Below are 10,649 nucleotides of genomic sequence, written 5' to 3' on the forward strand. Positions count from 1 at the left end.
GACTTGCACAGTGTCTTGCCAGGTATGAGTGTGTGGAAGCTCAAGGCCACTGTTTCATCCTAAGGATGTGGAGCTCATTGTGCTGTATTCAGAGCAGGGCCTGAAGCTCTCAGTGTTGCTGGGCACCAGCTGGGGTGGTGTGGGAATGCCTTTTTTTCTGCTTTGACAACACAGACTGTGTGATCCTCTATCCCATCCAGGCTGTTAAGTTTGATCCCAGCTGGCTTCTGGTGTGCACAGAAAGTCTGGCTGGGACATGGCTGGTGTTATCTGGGGAGAACTGGAGCACACCAGCTACAGGCAGACCTGAGGCACTCACAGCCCTAGTGGGAGCCATGGCTGAAAGCAAAGCCTTTGCTGGGCTTGTAGGGATCTGTTGGGATGTTCTCTTCTCCCCCTCTAACCCTGACCTTTCTCCTTGGCATCCTGGCCAGTGAGCTGCCTTCTCTCTAGCTTGCCCCACATGTGCCCATCATGCCACACAGTGTCTGATTTCTGTTTCATCTCTCCTTGTGCAGCCACACCAACAGAGCCAGAATCAGTGGTGAAGAAGTACCTGGAAGAGCTGAAGAGTGCTCCTGCTGATGAGGTAAGAAGACAGTGAAGCAGCTGCTTTCCCAAGGAAACCACAGCAGTGCCCAAAGGACCATCCTTCCTTGGGTGTCTGCTGTGGTACATGGTGCTGCTTGCACGTGAGGTGGAGAGTCCTCAGCACTGCCTGAAATTCAGTTGTGACAGCAGGTGACTTGTCCTCATCAGAGGACTGTGATGAAGGCACAGTGTGGGTTGAATAGATTATCCTGGCAGTGCCTCCCCATTTCCTGTGGAGGAAGGAGTTTGGTTTTGGTCTCAGTGCTGAGAGATCAAAACTAGAGACCAAACCCTGTACTCGAGCTCCTTTGCAGAGAAACAGAATGTAAAAGTACTCTTCTCTCTGGCTGATGTCAGCTCTCCACCTCCTGGACAATGCAGGAAGTGGAGTGGGGTGATACCATCCAGATAAGGAAACCTGTCCTTAAATCTCAATTAAAGCTGAAGGCAAATCTCCCTGAAGCATCTCCTTGATGGCTTCCTTGGTGTGTCAGTCCTCAGGAGCAGCCTGTGCTCACCCCACATGGTGGTTTCTCCTCCAGGACTGCATGATCTGCATGGAGAAGCTGTCCTCCCCCTCGGGCTACAGTGACTCCTGCCAGTCCAGCAGCATCAGGCCAGAGGCAGTGGGTCACCTGAGGAACTGCCAGCACTCCTTCCACATGCTCTGCATGCTGGCCATGTACTCCAATGGGAACAAGGTACTGAGCTGGCCCATCCTCACCAGGCCCCTGTGTGCAGCTGGCTGGGCCTGGAGCTCTGATGTGGCTTCTCTCCCTTGGCAGGATGGCAGTTTGCAGTGTCCCTCCTGCAAAACCATCTACGGAGAGAAAACGGGTACCCAGCCCAAAGGGAAGATGGAGATCTCCACTTTCCCCCAGTCCCTCCCAGGACACAAGGACTGTGGGACAATCAGGATTGTGTATCACATCAGCAGGGGCATCCAGGTGAGTGCCCAGCATGCTGGCAGACAGCACAGGCTGGGAGAGCCTCCCAGAAAAATCCTGGGATCCAGTGCAGCATTCAGCCCTTTGCTGAGCAGCCTGTGGTACCTGGAGCCTGCAGCTGCTCTGGATATTGTCCAACATGTGAGGGTCTCCTCCATCAGAAACCTTTTCCTGAGCAGCCCCAGCTGTTCACCTGCAGTAAAGTTTGATGCCTGCCTGAAGCAGGGAGACTGCCCATGATCACAAGGTGGGAAACATCCCATGGTCTGGTTTCACAGCCCATGATGGTTTCAGTGGTGGGAGTGAACTTTCAAAGGTTTGAGCTGTGTAGCCTTTTTAAGGTGTTACCAAACCACATGGAAAACGCTGTGGTTTGGGCCTGTCTCTCACCAGAATTTAGGTGGATTTTAGATCTGGCTTTTGGAGGATGTGTCCCCTAAGAACAAGTTGGACACCTTATACTTATGTGTCCCATAAGAACAAGTTGGACACCTTATACTCACCAGTAATAAATACCTTGCTGCCTCTACATGGAGGAGCTGGTTTGGGATGGGCCCATGTCAGATCCTGCTGCTGATGGATTGTCCTATTCATATGAAGATGGATCTGTCCATGACTAACCTGTCTCATCTCTTGCAGGGCCCGGAGCACCCCAACCCTGGGATGCCCTACACAGCCAGAGGCTTTCCTCGCTATTGTTACCTGCCAGACAATGAGAAGGGCAGAAAGGTGAGATGTCACACCCTGATAACATCACCCTTCTTAAGTTGTCAGGCTCCTGGCAAGCTGCATTCATGGCACAAATCTCCTAGCTGCTGCTCCTAGCTTTGTTTTTCCTTTCCCCCTCCAGGTCCTGGAGCTCCTGAAGGTGGCCTGGAAGAGACGCCTGATTTTCACAGTGGGCACCTCCAGCACCACAGGGGAGAGCAACACGGTGGTGTGGAACGAGATCCACCACAAGACTGAGATGGACTCAAACCTGAGTGGCCATGGCTACCCTGACCCCAACTACCTGGACAATGTGCTGGCAGAGCTGGCTGCCCAGGGTGTCACTGAGGACTGCCTGGGCCAGTGAGCCTCAGGGGCCACTAGTGCTCTTACTCCTGATGCCTTAAGTTCCCGTGTCCGACCACCCATCAACTGAGCAATAACAGTTCCGTGGGAGCCCTGCCCGCTCTTCACAGTTTTTTGGGGTGGGGGGAAAGGGAAGGATATTTTTGTAGAAGCTGTGCTTGTGTTTCTGGGTGGGATTGATGGCTGCAGCCAAGAGCAGCGGGGATGGGACTGAGGTGACAGATCCCCTGGGAAGGCAGGACCTTCCTTTGGTAATGCCTGGGGACAAGATGGGAGAGGAGAGTGCCTTGCTTCCAACAGACCACCTGTAAGTCAAACAAGGTCCTTCTTTTGGGACACATCAGCTCTCTGTCTGAGGCACCTCTTGCCTCCCTCCTGCTGTGTATCTCTGCTCAGTCCCAATAAACTCTTCATTCTCACAGCAAGATTGTGCTCTGCCTTCCTGCTGCCTCGGGCTTTGGGGTGGCTCTCTGGGGAAACTGCCTGCTCCATGGAGCCACAGACTGAGCCCCAGACCTTCAATCCAGCCAGGATGGGAGAGGGAAAGCTCAGCTCTGCTGGAGGGACATAGTGGAGGAAGGACACTGGTCCCAGGGGTCGTGGTTCCAGCCTGTCACTGCTTTGGCCACTGGAGTTTGTGGTCTGTGGCCATGGTGCCAGCAGAGGTGACTTATCAGTGTCCACCCTGTGGGAAGTTGCAGCCCCCTGCTCCTGGCTGTGAGCTGCCAGGCCCATTCCTTTCATCCCAAAGATGAAAAGCAGAACCTGTCCCTCTCTCCCCTTCTTTCAGGTGTGGTGGCATTAATTCAGTGAAGCCTGTGCAGGGAGGAGCTGCTGTGTTTTGTGCTGCTGCTGCAGGGATGCTGGTGCCACCAGCTGGTGACAGTCACTTCCCTTCTAGCAGCCATGGTGGCCAGCCCAGGTGCCAGCAGTGATGCCCTGGCTTGGAGCCTGTTCTGCTCTGGATGCTGGCACCTTGGAAATGGGATATTGCCCCAGTCCCAGTGGCCTTGCTGTCCATTGTCCCCAGGGTGATTGTCACATGGGAGCTCATGTATTTTGAATAGCTGTCTCTTGTCACCTGGGGACAGTTTATGGCTGCTTCCCCTCCCTGGAGCCACCAGACCCAGCTGCCCATTAAATCCACCCAATCTGCCATTTCACTTCCTTGGGGAATGGGATGGGGCTGGGCTTTGTGGCAGCACTACCTTGGCCTCCTCCTGGGACCAGCACCTCCTGGACCAGCTGAGGTGCACTTTGCTTCCTGGCATGCCAATATAAAAATTAAAGGTTTCCCTGAGGGGTGGGCTTTTCCTCATCTTGTCCATCTTGTGCATGCAGGCTCTAAGAGGAAACCCCTCAAACATCTGGGCATGCTGCAGGAGTGGCAGCTCCTTGGGAGCTGCAGTGACATGTCTGTCTTACTAAGCTCTACACAAATGAGCTCTGGCTGCTCCTCTCCCACCCTGCTTGCAAAAGGGAGAGGTCTTGAGTTTAAACCTCAGCTTTGTGATCCCTGGATCATATTCTGGTAATCAAAGCAGTGAATTGAAGTGAAAATTGAAGCAGGGTTCACTCAGCCCTGTACAGAGCAAGAATTTCCTGCTGAGCCTGGCCTAAGGCATCTCCAGCAGCTGCTGCTGGGTGTGAATCAGCTGGAGCCTCCCTGCATCTGGGCTGGTCCAGGGCAGGGGCACTGGGCTGTGGTGAGCCAGCTAAGCTCAGCAGCTCATTCCTCACTGTGCCCTGGTTTTGGGCAGGAGCCATCTCCTCAAATCCTTGTGCTGGGCCCAAGGTGGCCTAGCCCCCGTGGCAGGAGGATCCAAGGGGAGGGAAGGAGCAGAGCCCAGTGCTCAGGCACTGTGGCATAGGGAGATGCTTTGAAAGGTGGGATGAAAGCATAACCTGGGAGCCAGAAGGGGACAGAGCCCCAAATAAAAATAAATGCTTATGATGCTCCCACACACATTTGACCAAAGCCTTGTGTCCCCCATCCCCAGCTGGAGCCCCAGGCAGAGGAGAGGGGGTGCCTCTCCCAGCCCCTGCGGTGATGGCTCATCTGCCACAGGGTGGTTATTATTAGCCCAGCCTTGACCCTGCAGCTATGCTGGGTACCCGCAGCTGAAACTGTGACTCACTGTCCCCCTGCGTCACCCCCCTGCGTCACCCACCCTGCCCCTCACCTTGCTGCTGGCACCTTGCCGGCCGGGCAGCACCAGGGAGGGCACTGGGGGGGTCTCCGGGGTAAGTGTCGCTGCACAGGTGTGGGGGATGAGGAGGAGGAGGGACGGAGGCCGCAGCTGCGCCTGTTTTTCCCCTCTGCAGCTGGACGGTGTAATCTTTGAATGCCCCATTTCCACTTAATCTGAAGGCGCGGTCCCGGCCCCTTGGGAAGGGGGGGGAAATCTCCTCCCACGCAGGGGTGGGCAGCCGCTCCCCTTGGCAAACCCGGCAGAAGCAGCGCTCCAAGCCCTCTGCGGGGGGGAGCGGCGTGACGGGCTCCGAGCAGCTCCAGGGCCGCCTCCCTGCCCCATCCCAAGGGCTTGCAAGGGGTAGGGAGATGGGGAAATGTCAGCGTGGGGTGGCCCCAGAGCTGAAAATGCTTCCGCGCTCCTGGTGCTGGGTGGGACCGTTCACCTGAACGCTGGGATTTGGGTTAGTTGGGGTGTGATGCTCCTCAGCGCTTCCCTGCCCGCGGGGCAGGGCTGGCAGCGCCCGAACCAGTCGGGGACGGGCTCACCCCCGGCTCCGGGGGCCTGGTGGGCACAAGGCATCCGCAGGGACCCGGGTCTTGGTGGGGCGAGTGGAGGTGCAGGACGACTTGTCTGGCTGCCCCCGTAGTGCCATTAAAGACCGAATCCTGCCAACCCATGCTGGAACATCGCCCCAGTGCATCCTCTGCCTCAGTTTCCCCTTTCACATGACTGTCTTGGGCCCTGGCTCCTCGCAGGTACCTCGGGGGTCCTGCAGGACGGTTCTCAGCGGGTTTGGGACGCGCGGGTGACCCGGGGTGCTCCTCTGTCCCCTCTGCCCGCGGGGTCCGGCCGGGCCGGCAGAGCCGGTGCAGGAATGCGGGGCGGGGAGGGTCCGGCTCCAGGACAGGCGGTCCCTGCTGCGGGGGCACTGCGGACAGTCCGTCCCCTCGGCAGTGGGACGGGGTGAGCCGAGCAGGACAGCACATCCAGCAGCACCAGGAGGACGCCATGGAGCTGCCGTGGGTGCTGCTGGCGCTGGCCGGGATGGGCGCAGCCGCGGACCTGGGTGACTCCCTGGGGACAGGGCAGAGGGGGACCGGGGCCTGGAGGAGCTGCTGGACGTTTGTGCCAGAGAGGGGCTTATGAGGCTGGGCACGGCTGGGGGGACCCCACTGATGTGCCCCTCATACTGGCACCTTGTAACAACCCCCTGTGCCAACACAGGTGTGGGTGCGGGCTGGGGTCGGGCACTTGCTGAGCGGTGCAGAACAGGGGGTCCCCTCGCTCACTGCCCACTCCCCCAGCCCGGCTGCCCTACGTGCCCCACGTACCCCCCATGGCACTGCTGGGCAAGGTCACTGCCAGCACCTTCGCCCTGGAGGGACCCCGCTGCGTCTTCGACGGCCACGCCGATGCCTCGGACACTGTTTGGCTGGCAGTGGTCTTTGCCAACGGTGAGCACTCGCTGCTCCAGCACGTCCCCCCCGAGGCAGGGGACATGTGGGACCCTCGCCACCGTCGCTCACCCGCCGTCTGTGCCGTGCAGCATCAGCCGCCTTCAGAAACCCGCTGTCCCGGGCTGATGTGCCCCCGTACAAGCAGCTGCCCACTGCCCGCTCCTACATGACTCTGGAGACGGCGGCGGCCGCGTATTCCTGCTCGGCACCTAGCCCGCCCGTCCTGCGTGTCGGGGGGGACACGGCGTGCAGGGACCAGGGCAGATTGGACCCCTGCAATGGGCCCCTGCCCTCCCCGGGACCCTACAGGTAAGGCCAGGAGCCCCAAATCCCAGCTGGGGTGACTCGCCATCCAGGCTTGTTCGTGGCCCGGTATCAGCCCCGTACCCGTGGCAGGGTGAAGTTCCTGCTGATGGGCTGCCGCGGCCCCAAAGCGGAGACGCGGTGGTCGGAGCCCATCCTCCTGCGCAGAGGTACTTGCGGCACTGCCACCCCCCCGCGGGTCCCCTGCCTGGTTGGGGTGCTGGCACGTGGCTCAGCATCAGCCCTGTGCCATCACCCCAAAACCTTGGAGGAGAAGTGATCCCCGATCCCCCCATCCATCACCCCGCCCTGAGCCCCCGTGTTCCCCCACATCCCTCACCCCGCCTCCTTCCAGCCCTCAGCCCGAGCACCATCCACCCTGTCCCCGCTCGCCGTGGCAGTGCCGTGGTGGTCATCACCTCCATCCTGGCCAGCCTGGGGGCCGTGCTGGCCACCGCCGTGCTCGGAGCCCTGGGGTACGGGGGGCTGCTGGGGGGGAGGTGTGCGCAGGGGCCTCAAGAGAACACCCCAATTCGGCAACCCCATCAGCAAAGAAATTGAGGCCTTTTTAGCATTGAAAAAGCCTTTTTATTTTTAAATAGGGGATTTACTGTAATTTGCAGGAGAAAGGGCCCCTGAGGGGTGGCTGGTGCAGAGTCTCACAGACCCCATTGATGCCTCTGCTTCTGTCTCCCTGCAGTGCCAAGGTGTGGGGCTCCCTGTGCCACCAGAATTTGGGGGCCGACGCCTTCATCCGCAGATCCTACCGGACCCACCACATCCCCCCGGCCGTGCCCCAGCCCCTGCCCCCCGGGTGTGTGTGTAGCCCCCCGGGGCTGTGCCGCTCTGCCCCTCAACCCCCTGCTCCGTGCCAGAGAATCATGGAACAGTTTGGTTTGGAAGCGACCATAAACACCACTTCGTTTCAACCCGCCTGCCAAGGGCAGGGACATCTTCCACTAGATATGAACTGTATTGTCAAGTAAAACCTGATTTTACATCTCCAACTGTCTCCTCCTAGTCTTTGGCCACGCAGGGTGGGACTGTGAAAATGGGGGACCTCAAAAACCACGTGTGGCCCTGGCTTGGTTGCATTTGGTGTCGGTGTGGGGGGTACTTGCTGCCACTGGAGGGTCTGTGGGGCGGGATATCCCCTCCTGCCCACTGTCACCCGCCCATGCCACAAAGGCAGCGGTTCTCAGCACGCCTCGCCGGCGGGCGCTCAAACATAACAAATGCTCCCGGGGAAACGAGCCCAACCTGTTTGCCACGGGGCTGCGGCCGCTGCAGGAATGTGGGCGGTTGGTGACCACAGGCGGGTCCCGCGGGGACGCGGAGCCCCAGCAGCCGCACTCCCGCCCTCGGCACACAGGCGCCCGCACCATGCTCCCGCTGCTCCTCCTGCTCCTGCCCGCCGCCCACGGCGTAGGTGAGTCCAGCCACGCCATCGGGGTCGCTCGGGATTCTTGGCACTGTGGGGATCCCTTGTGTGCAGGCACCGGGACCCCGCTGAGCCTGGAGGTGTAGGGCAGCTGATGCCACCCTATTCCAGATCCTATTCTGGGTGTCACCTCTAGTCTCTGGTGTCACTGATACTGGTTGGCTGGCACAGTGTGGGTTTCTCTGGAGGTCCCCATTGGAGTCCACCAGGATCCCACTGAACCTGGAGCGTAGGGCAGCTGATGCCCCCCTCATTGTGGGTGTCACCCCGAGTGTCCCTGGTGTCACCCACGCTGGTTCTCTGGGAGTCCTGCACGTGTATTCCTCTCCAGCTGGGAGCATGGAGTGTCTTTGCTTCCTCTTTTAAGGAAGCACCTATCCGAGCCCAGACTAGGAGGCGGGAGGGGAGCGAAGGCCCCACTGTCGGGATCCCAGGGTCCAGCTGCCTCCTGTCCCTGTCCCCGCCCCTAGCCCCGAGCCCCGGCGCCTGTCAGAGCCTCCCTTCCGGGGTTGCAGCGGGGGATCCACGTCCTCCACCGCACCCTCTTGGCTTCTCACCGCAGTCCATCTGGGGTACATGCCGGTCCTGACCACGGAGCCCCGGCTGGAGGGGCAGAAGACCGCCTCCACCTTCGTGCTGGACCAGCCCCGCTGCGTCTTCAAAGACTACGGCAACGCTGACATCTGGCTGGTGGTGGCCCTGGATGGGGGTAGGTGGGAGCAGCCCAAGGCTGCCCAGGGGGCGTGCAGGGGTCCCTGTACCCCCCCACCAAGTCCCTCCTCACCCCCATCCCCTCCCTGCAGCCGAATCCAGCTTCAACAACACCGATAGGCCGGGGTCTCCCGAGATCGCGTTCCAGAGCTTCCCTAACCCCGCCCGTGCCTACATGACCCTCAACGCCACCTTGGCCAACTACCCCTGTCCCAAACCCGCCGGGGACATCACGGTGCTGCGCGTCGGCAGCGAGACGAGCTGCGCCAAGGATGAGATGAGACCCACCTGCAACGGGCCCCTGCCCGGCCCCGGGCCCTACCGGTGAGCCTGCTCCCGGGACCGCGCCCCTCAGGGGCCGCCGGCAGCCCCCCGGTCAGGGGACCCTGGCCAACAACCTCCATTCCTATGCTAGGGTGAAGTTCCTGGCCCTGGAGGGCTCTGTGCCCGTGGCTGAGACACAGTGGTCGGAGAAAATCATGCTGCCCGAAGGTACCGCTGCCCCCACCCAGCCCACTCGAGGGAGCATATGGGGTGCTCCTGGGCGTGTGGGGTGGTCCCAGAGGGCTCAATGCTGAGCAATGCTGAGCAATGTTTTGGGGTGAGGGGTCCTATGATCAGTTGGGTAAACTGAGGCAGGGCTCTGCCTTGGGTCTGACTCGTGTACGGTGGCGCCGTGGGATGGCACGTTGTGTCGGGACACACGAGCACACCGCCACCCATCCGGACCCCTGAGTCACTCCGGGCTGTGTATCCTGCATCCTGCTCCCTCTCCTCCTGCTCTCTCCCCAGCCAAGTCATCCAACACCATCTCCACGACGGGCAGCGGGCACAGCGCCGGCATGATCGCCATCACCACCATCCTCTCCATCCTCTTCGCCATCCTCCTGGCCGCACTGGTGGCCATGCTCGTCTTCTGGAGGTGAGAGCCACCACCAAGTCCCACCCTGAGCACGCCGCACCGGCGTCAGAGGGTGACTCAGTCGCCACCCTCATCCCTCACCCCGCCTTCCCTCCCCAGCTCGGACTCCTGCAGCGGCAGCAGCACCTTTAGCAAGCCGGAGTCGGTGACGGTGCGGCGGTACAATACCCACCACGTCTATGACCAGCCGGCCGCCCGGCTCTGAGCCCCCCGCCCCCGGCTCTGAGCCCCCCGCCCCCGGCTCTGAGCACCCTCCTCCGTGCGGGGGTCAGGGTGACCCGCTCCGCTCCGTCCCTGAGGGTGGCACGGAGCCGCCGCCGCGGGGACACGGCCAGAGCCGCCACCCGTGGGGACAGGGGCGATGGAACGGGACATTAAAGGCTTTCTCGCGTGCTTTATGCCCGGCCTGTGCCTCCTGTTTGTGACTCCTCGATGCCTCTCGCAGCCTCTTGGGGAGCCCCATGGTGCTCTGTAGCCCCACTCTGAGCCCCATCGCTGGGTGGGAGACTGCACGGGGCAGGGGCAGCTGGGGATGCTCTGGAGTGGGTGGGAGAAGTTGTCACACCCATCAGGGATATCGATGCCTGTGCCAACCTCGGGTGGGGAAAAGTCCCCTGGGTGCAGGGCAGCGAGGGGAGCCTGACACCCCTAGCCCTGATGCTGGGGTGAGGGGCACTGAAATGAGGTGGGGGGTGGTGGGTGTGGGGGGTGTTTCTCCAACCCTTTTACCCTACAATGCTCTCTCCCTGACCAAGCCCAGAGGGGCTCCCACACCTCGAGATGATCCAATGCACCCCGGGTGCAGCTCGGGCTCCTCTGAAAGCCATGAGACCCCAGGGGGCGACAGGGCTGTCAGATCCTGCACCGGGGGTCTCCCTGAGCCCGACCTGGGGGATGTGGGGGCTGATCCTCCACTGGTGAGGAGTGGGCTGGGGAGGGGAAGGAGGGGAAGCTGATCCTGTAGCAGCGGCTGGAAGGGACCGCATCCGCCATTCCTGATCCTACAGC

The 10,649-nt window shown here is 60.8% G+C and overlaps 3 protein-coding genes across 5 annotated transcripts in view; all 3 read left to right on the plus strand.

Annotated features, from left to right (window-relative positions):
- Positions 1 to 3,037, plus strand: part of DTX2 (deltex E3 ubiquitin ligase 2) — a 33,908-nt gene extending 30,871 nt beyond the window's left edge. For all 3 annotated transcript variants that reach the window (XM_079325238.1, XM_079325237.1, XM_079325239.1), the window contains 5 exons: positions 519 to 589; positions 1,134 to 1,292; positions 1,377 to 1,538; positions 2,178 to 2,267; positions 2,389 to 3,037. In XM_079325238.1, coding sequence (XP_079181364.1) covers positions 519 to 589; positions 1,134 to 1,292; positions 1,377 to 1,538; positions 2,178 to 2,267; positions 2,389 to 2,613 — 707 coding nt within the window. In that variant the 3' untranslated portion in view covers positions 2,614 to 3,037. The remainder of the gene's footprint in view (positions 1 to 518; positions 590 to 1,133; positions 1,293 to 1,376; positions 1,539 to 2,177; positions 2,268 to 2,388) is intronic.
- Positions 3,038 to 6,090: 3,053 nt separating this feature from the next.
- On the plus strand, positions 6,091 to 7,574 carry LOC306811493 (uroplakin-3b-like). The gene is made up of 3 exons (XM_079325250.1): positions 6,091 to 6,261; positions 6,354 to 6,573; positions 7,268 to 7,574. The coding sequence occupies exons 1-3, from the start codon at positions 6,144 to 6,146 to the stop codon at positions 7,551 to 7,553; spliced, it is 624 nt and encodes a 207-aa protein (XP_079181376.1). The 5' UTR covers positions 6,091 to 6,143; the 3' UTR covers positions 7,554 to 7,574.
- Positions 7,575 to 7,843: 269 nt separating this feature from the next.
- On the plus strand, positions 7,844 to 10,043 carry LOC306811492 (uroplakin-3b-like protein 1). Its single transcript, XM_079325249.1, has 6 exons — positions 7,844 to 7,996; positions 8,571 to 8,717; positions 8,812 to 9,043; positions 9,135 to 9,211; positions 9,512 to 9,641; positions 9,741 to 10,043. Exons 1-6 carry the CDS (start codon positions 7,951 to 7,953, stop codon positions 9,844 to 9,846), a joined length of 738 nt encoding a protein of 245 aa, XP_079181375.1. The 5' UTR covers positions 7,844 to 7,950; the 3' UTR covers positions 9,847 to 10,043.
- The last annotated feature ends 606 nt before the right edge of the window (positions 10,044 to 10,649 follow it).

The sequence above is a fragment of the Erithacus rubecula genome (genome assembly GCF_903797595.1).
Source record: "Erithacus rubecula genome assembly, chromosome: 22".
In the NCBI taxonomy this organism is placed as follows: Eukaryota; Metazoa; Chordata; class Aves; order Passeriformes; family Muscicapidae; genus Erithacus; species Erithacus rubecula.